This window comes from Pteropus medius, unplaced genomic scaffold, assembly GCF_902729225.1.
Source record: "Pteropus medius unplaced genomic scaffold, Ma_sr-lr_union100, whole genome shotgun sequence".
Taxonomy (NCBI): Eukaryota; Metazoa; Chordata; class Mammalia; order Chiroptera; family Pteropodidae; genus Pteropus; species Pteropus medius.
The window spans coordinates 17,623,327-17,638,559 of record NW_024346667.1 but is presented as its reverse complement, the minus strand read 5'-3'; the positions used below and the strand labels follow the sequence as shown (position 1 = coordinate 17,638,559).

The following is a 15,233-nucleotide window of genomic DNA, read 5'->3' as shown; positions in this document are numbered from 1 at the left end:
AAAAAAAAAAAGAAAAAAGCTACACTAAAATATAAAGTGCTAATTTTAACTAATCATATCGATCAATCTGGTTCTGAAGCTGACCGCAAGTCACTCAACACTACACATTTTCCTAGAAAATAAAATGGAGTCTGAATTCATGCTAATCTGCAGAATTACAGTTATCCCAACTAAATCTGCCTTTCTTAATTGTAATCACATTGAAAACAAAGGGCTGTGAATGAAGATACCCAAACTGATATTTCCTGAAAATCAAACTTTCACCTAAATGACAAAAATCATATCTTGTTTTTAAGTTCAACATTATGCAGTTCTAGACATACGGCTGAACAATCTGGCTTGAGAAATAGCAGTCACTAAGGCCCAACAGCAGATTAGATACATCCCATAAACTCTGCAGAGGCAATATGAAGTTCTTAAGCGACTCAACATTGCCCAGCGAGGTGTGGGTACTTCTGTAAATTCATAATGTTGAATGACAAGATCGCAAGACCAGACTTTTCCTCCCAATGGTTTTAAGGAAAGTATTATTTTGGCCTCTGGAACTAAAGAGAAAATGCAGGCTAAAAAATAAATTAAAACTACTGGAAACTGAACAGATTGGTGGTTGCCAGAGGCAGGGGCTGGAGGAGGAGGTCAAAAGGGACAAATTTCCAGATGTAAGATAAATAAGTTCTGGGGATATAATATACAGCATGGGGCCAATAATGAACAACATTGTCTTGAATATTTGAAAGTTGCTAAGAGAGTAGATCTTAAATATTCTTATCACAAGAAAAAAAACTGTAACTATTTGAGGTGATGCATGTTAACTAAACTTATTATGATCATTTCACAGCATATACATATATCGAGTCATCATGTCGGACACCTTAAATAATAAAATGTTATATGTCCATTATATCTAAATAAAACTGGAAAGTACATAAATTTTTAAAGAAGTGAAATAGAATCATGACTGCATGCATTATTTTGAAAGAGGCGGATCAAGAATAAAAGAGAAAATTAAAATCACTTGAGTACTACCTTCGTTGGTGCAACATATACAACCACCCCTTCATTGCTCTCCTTCAGCACTTTCTCCATGCAGTAGTAGGAAGCATAGGTTTTGCCTGAGGACGTTGGGGCAACGATCACTGCTGATTCATTATTATCCACAACATCCAGGAGCTCACGCTGCAGGGTTTAGAGCACCATTTGTGTCACATTTGTGTCAACAATAAGAACAGCTTGTTACCAAAACAAATATATTAATACACTGTTAATATAACTTTCTGAACCTCAAATGTAATAATTGGAAGTAAAAAGAAATAAAGAGACTCACAGGAAAATTTAAAGTACTATGATATTCTCTCAGAAGAGAGAATTGCTATGTTTTTGAGGAACTGGAGGTGGGTTTGTGTGTGAAAAATGGAAAGCGATTTTGAATAAAGTATCTTGTTATTAGAAAGATCTTTTTTCTAATTATTTGTCATTGATTAAGTGCAGATGACTTTGAGAAACTAAGTTCTAAGAAGTAGCCATTATGTATTTTCATGATGGTAAAAAAGTGGCTGAGAAGAAAAAAAATAATTCATTATTTTATTACTTATCTTTTAATTTCTACACAGGACAGGCACCTATTTTGGAGGGCATGTGGGAATTTCATCCCTTCAACCTATCCTTTAATTCATCATGAGGGCTGGTCAATAATCATAAGCCTGTATGATGGGCGCTTTGTGATAAAACCCTCTGGAGCCCCAATATGCATATTCTCTTAATGTAAGTCCACTCTGAACCACACCTCAGAGTGAAGTGCATCAAAAGAATTGTAATATCTGTGGCATTAATGAAGAGCACTTACTGCCTTGTGTCCTGCACTGAAGTAAGCACTTGTTCTGCTCCTGTAAAGGAGCAGGAATTTTTTAAGGTACCACATTATCATCAACATAAGAAAGATAAAGTAATATCAAGCGTGAACAACCATAATATATGAAACTAGAAATCAATTACACTAAGGAAACTGGAATATTCACAGATATAGAAAGATTAAACAATGTGCTACTCAATAACCAATGGGCCAAGAAATAAATCAAAAGAGAAATAAAAAAATACTTTGAGACAAATGAGAATGGAAATATAACATACCAAATTTATGGGATGAAGCAAAAGCAGTTCTAAGAGGGAAGTTCATAGCAATAATGATTCCAACAACAACAAAAAACTGCTAGAACTAATTAAAAATCAATACTCAAAAATCTGTTGCATTTTTATATACTAAAAATGAACTATCAGAAACAAATATTAAGATAACAGCCCATTTACAATTAAATCAAAAAGAACAAAATACTGAGAAATAAATTTAACCAAGAAGGTGAAAGTCCTGTATACTCAAAACTAAGACATTAAGAAATTGAAAAAGTTATATAAATGTCTTACCACTAAGCTGTACACCTGAAACTAATATAATATTGAATGTCAACCGAAATTGAAAAATAAGAAAATAATAAAGTCTATTTTTAAAAAAAAGAAATGGAGGAAGATACAAATGAATGGAAAGATGCTTTATACTCATGGATGGGAAGAATTAATATTGTAAAAATGTCCATGTTACCCAAAGCAATCTACAGATTCAATGCAATCCATATCAAAATTCCAATGGTGCTTTTTACAAAAATTGAATACACAATTCTAAAACTTGTATGAAATCACAAAGGACCCTGAACAGCCAAAGCGATCTTGAGAAAGAACAAAGCTGGCGGCATCACACTCCTTGATTTCACACTATATTACAAAGCTATAGTAATGAAAACAGTGTGGTACTGGCACAAAGAAAGACACGCAGATCAAAGGAACAGAACCGAGAGCCCAAGAATAAACTCATGCATTTATGGTCAATTGATTTATGACAAAGAACCAAGAATACACACTGGGTAAAAGATAGTTTCTTCAATAATTGTTGGGAAAACTGGACAGCCACATGCTAAAGTGTGAAACTGGACCACTACTTTACACCATACACAAAAAGTAACTAAAAATCAATTAAAGATTTAAATGTAAGACCTGAAATCATAAAACTCCTAGAAGAAAACATAGTTGTTAAGCTCCTGACATAGGTCTTGGCAATGATTTTCTAAATCTGAATCCAAAAACAAAGGCAACAAAAGCAGAAACAAACAAGTGGGACTACATGAAACTGAAAAGCTTCTGCACAGCAAAGGAAACCAGCAACAAAATGAAAGGATAACCTACTGAATAGGAGAAAATATGTGCAAATTATATATTCGAAAAGAGGTTAATATCCAAAAATAACAAAGAACTCATACAACTTAAAGGCAAAAAAACAAATAATCCAGTTCAAAATGGGCAGAGGATCTGAATCAACATTTTCCAAAGAATACATACAGATGGCCAACAAGTACATAAAAAGTTCAATATTATTAATCAGTGGGGAAATACAAATTAAAACTACAATGAGACATGACTTCACACCTGTTAGAATGACTAGTAATCAAAAAGAAGAAATAACGAGTGTTGGCAAGAATGTAGAGAAAAGGGAATCTTTGTGCACTGTTGGTGGGATTGCAAATTTGTGCAGCCGCTATGAAAAACTGTATAGATGTTCCAGCAATTCCATTTCTGAGTATTTATCTGAAGAAAACAATAACACTAATTTGAAAAGATAAGTGCACCCCGTATTCACTGCAGTATTATTTACAATAGCCAAGTTATGAAAAGAACTTAAGTGTCCATTAGTAATTAAATGGATAAATAGTGGTATATATAATTACACTCTATATAATGTAACATTATTCAGCCATAAAAAGAATAAAATCTTGCTATTTGCAACTTCATGGATGAACCTTGAGATCATTATGCTTAGTGAAATAAGCATTATGCTTAGTAAGAAGATGATAAATACTGTATGACCTTTCTTACATGCAGAATCTAAAGAAAAAAACAAACCAAAGTTCAGATTGCTAACCAACCAGAGAGCCAGAGGTGTGGGCCAGGCATGCAACAAATGGGTAAAGACGATACTAAAAATAAATTAATTTAAAATAAATAAGTAAAAGCCACTATAAGGAAATATATAAATTTTGAGACCCACAATTATGACTAGCATTAGATTACCCTATATTAGAATGAACTGTGTGAGACCAAATTTTCCTGGGTAATTAAAGGGAATATATATTACTCTCTAGGTTCTGACTGTGAAATTTATGTATAGGAAAAAATGCCTATGACCCAGAAATGTGAACCTAGAGTCAACAGTCAAGGCAAACTGTAACAGTTGGAGGTAAGACTAGGTCTTGGGGCTGTCTGCAAAATCAGTGCCGAATAAAGAATCTCTCATCTCATTCCGAATTCCTCTGATTCTCCAAAGCAAAATCCTCAGGGCAGATCATTAGAGAGAAAGTCTTTCATTTTTGTACTAAGTTTAAAAGAACATCAACACTAAATCATCCTAGAAAGAAAATGCTATATAAAATAAAAGAAAACATATCTGATATTATCTTCCTCAAAATAAAACAAAAAAGAAAGATAAAGTCAGATTCTGGAAAGGACAGTCTATTAGACTGAATCTATGCAATAGCATTTTTGTGAGTAAACATGTTCAATTTATTAGCAATTTTATATAGTTCAATCTATGCAGAAACACACCATTTTATTCCAAATTTTATATCCATAAATATTAATTTTACATTTATTTATGGAATAGCTACTATGGTCACAGATGAGGCATATAAGTATCTAAACAATTGTCTACGTGGTTTAAACTGCCCAAATTTCTCTATGTACACTTACATACTTTCATATGAAATCCTATTGACACTAGGAAAACTTGGAAGCTACTCCTTATGATATAACTGGATAACACAGAACTACAAAAATATACATGTGAATTCATCACTGTACCTCCAAGGAGATGGTCTATTTATGAAAAATGAATGAAATGAAAATTTTACTTCCTTTAAGTTGGAAAAAGGTCCACATTTTACATTGCCAATGACAAAATAATTTTAAGTAACATAACTCAATATTAAGAAGTTCATAATAAATATAATATGTAGAGCCACAATAATGACAAGCTTCTGAGATTACATTTAATAATAAAATACAAAAATGTTTGATTCCTTCAGTTGTTACCTGCCATGTGTCAGGAATAAAATCCTGAACTCTGGGATCTGGATCTTTTCTCTCATCTCGAATCAAATAATGCCCCATGTATTGTAGTTGAAACCGAACCGGCCCAATGCCAACTGAATATTTATTCTTTTTCTTCTCTTTTGTGTCATCTCCTGCAACCTAAATTATTTTAAAAGTCTATTTTGAAAGCGATTTTCAAATTATAACAGCATTTTTACTCAGTTTTTATGAAAAAAAATCATTTTACCAGTCTTTACATTTTGTAATATTTATTAAAGAATTTCTTTATCAACTAATCATTATCTTAACTATGAGTAAATTAGCAGACATCAATATTTTCAAATATCTATCATGCGACTTATAGCTATAATCTGATATTTAAAGACAATTCACAATCACTATATACTGTTTAATGTTTTTGTTATTTACTAGAATTAAACACAGGATTAGTTTTAAGGGTCCGCAGAGATAATCTGGCATTTAATATTTGTCCAGACAAGGATTTGTACAAGCCTTCTAATTCAAGATTACTTTAAATTTGGGCAGCTGGATTACTAATAATGATTATAAACACAGAGTAAATATTTTCAGATAAAAAAATCTAGGAGAGGTAACTTGCAAGATATTTTATGTATACCTAATAATTACTCTGTTAAAACGGAGCTATCCTGAAAATATTACCTCGGTTGGAGAAAAAGAATTTGCCAACTCATCAAATCCTAAATACTTAAGACATCTGGCTATGAGTTGCACATCTGCCTCTTGTAAAAGTTCTGGGTATTTTTCCATCAAGGAGTGGATCCTTTTCATCATTTGAACAGCTATACTTAAATCTTTCGTAGTTTTACCTTGGCAAAGAATAAACAATAAAACTGTTATAAAGACCACCGAAAATAATAAATGTTTGATTATCCAAGATTAGTCATCGAAGCTATTAATCTGACCTAATTAAATTAACTATATTACTTGACATTAATAGAGATTTTGGAATACAAAGTACTAAATAAAATAAAATTAAAGTGCAACTATACACACTTCATCATCTTCATGGATAATTGAGCAGTAGCTGTGTAATGCTGGAGATAAAGAAAAAATCTTGTAGTTCATGATAGAAATATCACTAAAGCTACAGTTTGTATAAGTTGTATAATCTCTTCTCCAATATTATTTTCATGCCTTCTCTACAACTTCAAAGGAAAATATTCAGATGACTTTAAACATCTGGTTAAAAACTTAGCAACATTTGTTGAGTTCCACTATTGACCATAGATAAGTATTTGGTGTAATCACTGGAGCCTCTCAATTCAGTCAGCCTGTTACAACTGCCAGATACAGATATTGCTAATTCCTCTTTATTTATTTATTTATAGTCATATATATTCTTTTTATTCCTCCTCACTGCTCATCTTTCATCATACTTACAATGTTAGGGCTGTTTTTGATTTCACCTGTCTTCCAATCAACATATACATTATCTGTTTAACAAATATTACCAAACACCTACCGAATGCTGTTAAGTGACTACAAAAGAAATTTTATACAGAATTCTTAGTCTTCCAAGAGGGTAAGTCACTGTTATTTCTGATCTCTCTCAGTAGCACCCAACTTCAAATCTTGATTCAACAACTTGGTTGGGGAGAAATACATAAGCCAAATCGTAACACTTCTCACTGTAATGGAATCCACAGTGAAAGGCTGACTTTGCGACATACAGCATATTGAAGTCAGTAGAATGAAGTCGGGGGAGGGCAGGGCAGAGAAAGAACCTGGTGACCATGCATTGAATGGATTTGCAGCTGGAACCCTCGCTGAGATTTCATTGCTCATTGATAAAAAAGAGGTGAGAATACTTAAGAGGAATTTTTTAAGGATAAAATTATATAATGCATCTAAGGCTTCTAACACAAATCTCAACTTATTGAGTGACAGCTATAATCATTTCATTTTTTAAATTAATTCTCCAATTCATCACAATAACAGAATCACATACTTTTTTCTTGGCCTCTGCAATGTTCTTTCCAAGCTTTCAAGCAGGCAGTAAGCCCTACCATTTCAACTTTAAATTTCACTAGGTTACTTTTACACAATTTCAAAAAATCTTCCAGGTTTTTTATTCCAGACTTTAAATTCTCTTTCAATTCTTCTTCAATAGAAAACGACAAAACATTCCATTTTTTCTCTTCTTTTTGTTCTTCCTTGGCAAATAACCTCTTCTTATTCTCTCTAGTAATTATTTCAGCCTTGGTCTCCTGGCCAAAAAGAAAAGAAACATTCTATGACATGAATCAAGCTGGAAATATTCCAAGATGATATTTCATGAATGGGATAATATTTTTAAGTGCATATTGATTATTTTGACCACCATCCTATTTTTGAAGAGGCACAATTTTACTTTGAATCTGTTTCTCAAAATTAAAGCCTCTTTTAATTGAAAACTTATGGCAATGCATTTTAATGAGTATAAAGACTGTACAGATAATTTTCTAGGTTCCTGAGTGGTCTAGATCATAAATCAAAGAGTAAACATAGCAAAAGCAGAAGCGGCAGGCCACTGCTTTTTTTATGTCTGGTTTTTTTAGAACTGGTTTTCCTCTTCCATTCCTCCATAGTCACCTCTCTATCCCCTATTGATACTTCTTATATGAAGCCTTTCCTAACTCTCCAAAGCTAGGCCATGTATTCTTCCTCTGCCTGGGCATCTATCAAGCACACATACCTGTCATACTTCCTCTCTACATTAATTTCCTTGAAACAAGAATGTGTCATAGTTGTCTATATGTCCCAAGCACAAAATATTTAGTTCATAATGTTTGATGAGTGAATAAGGAAATAGAAAGGAAATGAAGGAAAGGAGTAGAGAGAAGAAACAACATAAATACAACTTATTTGCTCTATCTAGATACGTGTTTCCAATCGACTTAAATGCAACATAGACCCACTTTTACTATACTTTTACTGATATGATGTATTAATCTGCAAAGACAAATTAGAATTTTGTTGTATTCACAAGAGAATTCTGACAAAGCTTTCACTATTGTGGTTATTTATGAAATTGATATCTAAACTTTGCCTATAATGAAGTTAATTTTAGTTGTCATCTCTTTCTCACCAATAATATTGAGCTTCCCAATGTTTTAATCTTCCAAATGCTTTTATGCCAATACCGTACTGTCTTGATTACTATAACTTTGTAATATAGTTTGAAATCAGAAAATGTGATGCCTCCAATTTTTTTTTTTCTCAAAACTGCTTTGGCTATTTAGGGTCTTTTGTGATTCCATACAAATTTTAGAATTGTCTTATCAGTGTCTTATGGTATTCATTATACAAGTCTTTCACCTCCTTGATTAAATTTATTTTCCAGTATTTTATTCTTTTTGATGCAGTTGTAATGATATTGTTTGCATAATTTCTTTTTCTGATATATAAATGCAACAAATTTTTGTATAATGATTTGTAACTATACTAAATATATTAGTTCTAACAGTTTTGGGGTGGAATCTTTAGGGTTTTCTACATATAAAACCATGTCATCTGTAAATATAGTTTTACTTCTTTCCAATTTGGGCCCCTTTTATTTCTTTTTCTCGCCTAATTGTTCTGGTTGGGATCTCCAGTACTATTTTGAATAAAAGTCACAAGAATGGGGGCGTAGCGGCAAGAGTGGGCATTCCTGTCTTATTCCTGATCTTAGATAAAAAGCTTTCAGGTTTTCATTTTTACCATTGTATAATGAGCTTCTTTCTCTCTTATTACAGTCTTTGACTTAAAGTCTATTGTCTCTGATATATATAAGTATAGCTATACCTGCTTTTCTTTGGTTTCCATTTGCATGGAATATCTTTCTCAGTCCTTTTAATTTTAGTCTGTGTGTGTCTTTAAAGCTGAAGTGAGTCTCTTGTAGGCAGCATATAGTTGGGTCTTGTGTTATTATTCGTTCTGCCAGTCTATGTCTTTTAATTGGATAATTTAGACCATTTACATTTAAAATAATTATTGGTAGCTATTGACTTACAATTACTATTTTGTTCACTTTTTTTTGGTTGATTTTATAATTTATTTGTTTCTTTCTTCTCTTTGTCTCTTCCTTTGTGATTTGATAATTGTCTATAATGGTAAGCCTAGATTTCTTTCTTTTTATCTTTTGTCTACCTATTATAGGTTTTAGCTTTGCATTTCCTGAAAGGCTTTTGTAGAACATCTTATATTTATTTTCATTATTACATTGTCTACCTGGAGCAGGCCAAAGGTAGAATACATAGATGGTGACGTAGGCCTCCCTGGTAAGTGGGGAGGATTGCAGTCTATGCCTAGATGTGTGTTAAATTAGAAGACTGATCCTTAGGCAGCAGCTTTTAAAGTATCTAAATGAGCCTCTTTCTGGGAAAGAATGGGAGAGAGGTGTTTTAGTCGGATGCCCGGGCTGAGCCCTGGGGGATAGCTAGGCAAGTCCAGTACAAGCCTGTTAAAAGCCATTTCTTTGTTTGCTATAGTCTTATGGATTTTGTGGAAGCAATCTCCATTGGCACGCAGAGCTAGATGTTTTAGGAGCCTATCCCTCAGGTAGAAATCTTAAAAGTTGGGTCCAAACCCTTACTACCTGAGGGTGAAGGTGGGAGTTGTGAGTTTCTTACTGGTAATATGCCATTATGCTGGGGGTGGTGTTTACTGCAAGAATATGTCTTAGTCTCTTTCTGTTTTGCTGAAGTTTTTTCTCATTCACCCAATGTGTAGGAGTCACTCAGGTAGTTTCCAGATTTCCTTCAGAGGGAATCTTAAAAAGAATAACTAAGTTAGTTATTAATTCAGAGTGTCCATGGGACGAGGTAAGCTCAGGAACCTCCTACTATTTATCTTGGACTGGAACTCCCAAAGAGTTGTATTTTTAATCATCTTGGACTGGAACTCCCAAAGAGTTGTATTTTTAATGCTACTTCTAAATGCTACATTTCTAAATTCAAGCTTTTCGTCATTTAATGTCTTTTTTTTTCAAATAAATATATATTTTATTATGTATAGAGCCATATAACCTTTTAAATGCAGATTAGAGTTTCTTAGCAAGTAAATAAAATAATAAGTAATCAACATATTTTTTTAAAAAGCGGAGCACGGAAAAAATTACCAAAGAAACTGAACAAATATCAACTTAATGAAAAGACAAAGAAAAGTAAAACACTTTTATAGAATTTATAGAACTTACTTTTGCCTTTTTGCTCTTGGGTTCACTAAAATTCTTTGGCTTGATAGCTTGAGTTACAATGAGTTTGGAAGAGACTGATTCTAATGAATTTCCATAAAATCGTTGAAAAACATAATACTTTTGCACAGCTCTAAGATAATAAGGATTTCTATATTTTTCTGAAAAAGAAAAGACTTAATATGTAACACAACTATATTTTTGCAATAGAATTCTCACTAATTATTAACACTGTCCCACCCATACATGTACTTTTCTTTTTAGTTTGGAAAAGTAATTTAGTCTGTTCACTTTTGTTAGAGAGGGAATCTTAAGTCAGACTATCTCTTGTCTGTAGAAAAATTCCTTACCTTACTCAAAGGTTGGAAGTGACAAAGCACTCTTTCATTGTCTACCTCCCAATACAAATACCAGGATACTATAAAGAATTACAGATTCTGGGCATTATCTCTGTCATGTGCCCTGTGAATAAAGTTAAGAAAAGGAAGGTAGAGGCAAAGTAAAAAAGATATCCATTTAGGATATTCTGGCTTATATCACTCAAAAGAAAAGTCCTTACTCCAGACCATAGCCACAGAGTCAAAAGCTTGGCAGCTGAGAGAAACTTGCACTATGGTAAAATCCAGTGCAAAGGAAATCCCAACAATCGAGATGTGACTTACTAACTATAGTTTGTAACCATAACATTCAACTAAAGAAAATAACTAAGCTAGTTAATTTTTCAATGTTTATCTTCATATATCAAATCAAACCATTTTGAGGAATGTTAATAGTTAATCTAAGCAGGCTGATAAGTACTTCACACATGCATGCTTACTATGCATACTCCTAGATTCTTCTGAAAGTAAGTTTTGTCAACTAGAAGGAGGGTGGGAGTGAGCACAGGGGTAGACTAAGGTAAGATGAGGACAAGAAATGAACCAAGGAAAAAAGATCCCTAATTCAATTTCTGTTGATCTACAGAATTAATGTTTTCATGGGCCTCCTTTTTCAGTTCCAACAACCCTGAGCAGGAAGGCAGATAAAATACTGGCACTTATTACACACAGTCACTGGGTGGTGTGAAAGCATCTGCAACTGCTTGAAAGACTGTGGCCTCAATATTTTTGACACCAAGGAATACACAGATTTCTTCAACTACAACCATCTTCCTGCGTAAGGCAGCTTCTAACATGTGGGGACAAAAGCCATATTTGTGAACTTCCTCCTGAGACACCTGCATAGCTATGTATATATATATGACTGTCAATAAGTGAAATGGAACTTTTTCATCACTGTTGTTACTGACATTCATCCAAATATCTCCTAGACAATTCTTTCTCAAGAAGTATAATTTGTGGCACATGATATGCTAATATTTCATTATGAGGTGAAAGGCAGAGAGTGAAATTTATTTTAATTTATTTCACCAGAGTCACAGAGCTTACCATCCAATTGGCACTTTGTCCTGTCATAATCATCACTAAGGAGTCTGTGAGAATGCCAATGCACAAGTTCATCAAAATTCTTATGTTTAACCAGTGAAGTTACAATAGGATCATTGCTATGAGATAAAAAGAAATATATGTATATATTAAATTACATGCCTTCAAATACAACATAGCATAGATTACATTTTGTAATAATATTTTTAAAAATCATAGCCCCTGTTCCCTTTCCATGATATGTTAATGGTTGAACCTAAAGAGTAGTTTATAAGATGCTTAGAACCCGGTCCATTCCATGTTTCTCATAGTCCCACCAACATCAACAAATATTCATTAATTAACTCATTAATTAAAAACATGCAGCTGAAGTGATTTTACTCTAAGATTAAAACCATGTTGATTTTTACCTAGAATTGATCAAAGGACATTGATGAATTTGATATTAAACTCATTATGTGTTACAAACACTTATTACATCTAATATACTCTATCTTGTTACATTTCAAAGAATCTTTAATGAGTAATTTTTTTCATTTCACACAAGTATTTACTGAGGCACTTTTGGTCCGATACCTCTTTAGGAAAGGTAAGTCTTTCAAAATGTCTCCAGCAAATTCATCAACCACCTCAGAAGACACTGGAATAAAACCCAAATTGGGCATCTTTTCCTTGGAGGTGTCTGTAAACAAGTAAAATATTAAAACAAGGTCAAATGTGAAATTTTCATATAGGAATATTATATAGCATTTTCTAAAACTTTACATTAAAAAACATTTTCATTGACTTATTTATATTTTTTAATTCCAGTCCTTCCCACAAAGCTATTTCCCACATTAAAACATTTTGGAACTGAGCAGAGTATAAATAAATAGACAGCATTTAAATAGGTTGGTGATAGGTAAGTAAATAGATATCATAAATATCACATATATATAAAGTATATGATAGTCAGCTAATAAAAGCCTTTATTTAGGATCTTGTTGATAATTCTAGTTAAGCTGCCATTACTTTGCTCGTTATCCTTCAGTGTTCACTGTTTCTGTGTTTGCTTCATACCTTCCTACTGCAAACTCCACAGCTCTCTGCCTGAGCACTTTTCATCTTACAGCCCATGTGGAGCAGTGCCAAGAATCTAATGTCCCAGAGATATCCCTCAGCCAAAGACTGAGATTCCCAGTAAAATTTACCTATAGTTGCCCACAGTAGAAACCTATTCATTAACATGCCTGCATTCATTTTCTTTTCTTCCTGTTCTAATCTTATCACTCCCTTAATTGATCTCTCTGGGATCAATAAACTACTTCTAGTCAAGAATCTGTCTGTGGAACTCATCCTGACAGAAGGATGGAGGATAGATATTCTTTCTCCATATCATGAAAAAATATCCTTATATCAATACACCTTAAATTCCCATTAGCTTCTCTTCCATATTCTTTCTGGGATCATTTTCTTCTTCCTGAAGTTCATCATATAGAAATATCTTCTATTTCTGAAAACCTCCACATTATACCTTCACTGTTAAATTATATTTTTAAAATTATATATAATGTCACTCTATTCTGACTTCTATCATTATTATTAATAAAGTCTACCAGTAGACTTTTTGCTTCTTGTAGGTAACTCTGGTTCTTTTAAGATATTTATTTTTTATATTCTATAATTTTACTCTATTGTGTCTAGCGTGTGTATTTGTCTGAGAATGAATATGTGCATGTGTTTAAGTAATTCCATTTGAGGTTTATAATACATCCCGATTGTGCAAATTCTTGTCTTTCATCAATCCAAGCAAATGCCCAACCATTTCTTTAAAATATTGTATGACTCTCAGTAGCTCAATCTCTCCTTCCGAATCTCCACATTAGTAAATTTGGCTTCTTCATTCTATCCTTCATACGTTTTAACATTCCTTTTATATTTTTCATCTTTATTTCTTTGTTTGTTTGTTTTTTGATTTTTAATTTTTTTCCCCAGCTTTATTGAGATATAATTGATACATAACATGTGTAAGTTTAAGGTACACAATGTGTTGTTCGTCGCTATTTCGGTAATTCTTTTGATCTATTTCTAGGTCACAAATTTTCCCTTTAGCAATAACCAGTACATTTTTAACTCATTTGTAGGTAATGTTTTCATTTCTACAAGTCTGATTATTTTAAAATGTGAATGATGCTTTATAGTATTTTGTTATTTCTCATGTTTCAAATCTCATATTTTATTTCTTTAAGCATTTTTAAAAACAGATGTAGTACATTTTACTTTTGATAATTACAAAATCTAAAGTACTTAAGAGTTCTAGTTCTTTAGCTTACTGTTTCTCTTAGGACTTATTAGTGTAAGTATTTGTACAGAAAATATTTGTAGAAATTTGGCAGAAAATCCTGTAAAATCAGGGTTTATGTTATATTCCTCTACAAAAAAATTGCCAGATTCCTTTGATCACTTAAAGTTAATTTTCTGGCTTAGAGTTGTCTTGACTCTGCTAATAGCGTAAATTGAAGCCCCAGATTCTTAAGAGGGCAGATCTATAACCAGAAATTCTCAGAGTGACTTATTTTGTATTACCCAGAGATCAGGCTCTCCTGTCATTTTTGGCCCCTAGGATTTCCCTTCTACTCTTTTGAGCTTAGCTATAATTATATGAAAAGATGTTTGGTGTCTCTTATCCAGTATTTCAATAATTTCCCACAAAAGATTTTTATTTGATCTATCCTGCCATATTAATGGAAATGAAAGTCATATATATCTGGCTTTTAAAAAAATCGCACAGTTATAAGCAAAACATATAACTCTTTAAAACTATAAACATAGCATATCACCTTGATGATATGACAATAAAGGTAATTCATTATTAAATTTTGTAGTACCAGAAAATTATTTATACTTGTGACATTTAGTTAGTGGTACTTTTAAAACTTTTTCAGAGAAATAATGCTTGTACTTCAAATTAATTTAGAAATTTCTTACCTTTGATTGGTAATGGGTTCTTTTCAAGAAAATGAAGTTTTGTCGTTCTCAGAGGAAATGGCTTTCCAACATCAAACTTTCTGACCAACTTTGATACAGTATTCCAGAGATGTTCATAATCTTTTGTAATGACATTTCCCAAATTCAAATGTAAGCCTATATGATAGGTTAAAAAAAAATTTTTACATATGCAGAAACACACATTTTGATGAAATTCAGAGTTCTGAAATACTTGTCAAACAGTAAAATTTTCATTGAGTCCCACCCTGCACCTAAATGACAATGGTCCCTAGTGTTCACCATGGGACTATAGATTTAAAGTTTTATATTGTTTTCTTATTTAATTACTAAGTATTAAAATTATAACTACCTTAACTACTAATAACATATGGTAAATATCTAATTATCCTTTAAGGTAATGAATATGTGTCACATATAACTTTATATTCAATAAACTGAATAAAAACTATGGTTTTTCAAAAATGAGAAAATTTATAGCACATTGCTAAATTTAT

General features: G+C 32.4%; 1 protein-coding gene across 7 annotated transcripts in view; it reads right to left on the bottom strand.

Annotated features, from left to right (window-relative positions):
* DDX60 (DExD/H-box helicase 60) overlaps positions 1–15,233 on the bottom strand; it is an 87,944-nt gene that overhangs the window by 46,426 nt on the left and 26,285 nt on the right. For all 7 annotated transcript variants that reach the window (XR_005655691.1, XM_039876128.1, XM_039876131.1 and 4 more), the window contains 8 exons: positions 14,719–14,874; positions 12,328–12,433; positions 11,755–11,870; positions 10,331–10,488; positions 7,121–7,379; positions 5,812–5,978; positions 5,131–5,289; positions 1,027–1,176 (listed from right to left, as the gene is read on the bottom strand). Coding sequence is in view for 6 of the 7 variants with exons in the window: in XM_039876128.1 (XP_039732062.1) it covers positions 1,027–1,176; positions 5,131–5,289; positions 5,812–5,978; positions 7,121–7,379; positions 10,331–10,488; positions 11,755–11,870; positions 12,328–12,433; positions 14,719–14,874 (1,271 nt within the window). In the remaining variant the exon portion in view is untranslated. The remainder of the gene's footprint in view (positions 1–1,026; positions 1,177–5,130; positions 5,290–5,811; positions 5,979–7,120; positions 7,380–10,330; positions 10,489–11,754; positions 11,871–12,327; positions 12,434–14,718; positions 14,875–15,233) is intronic.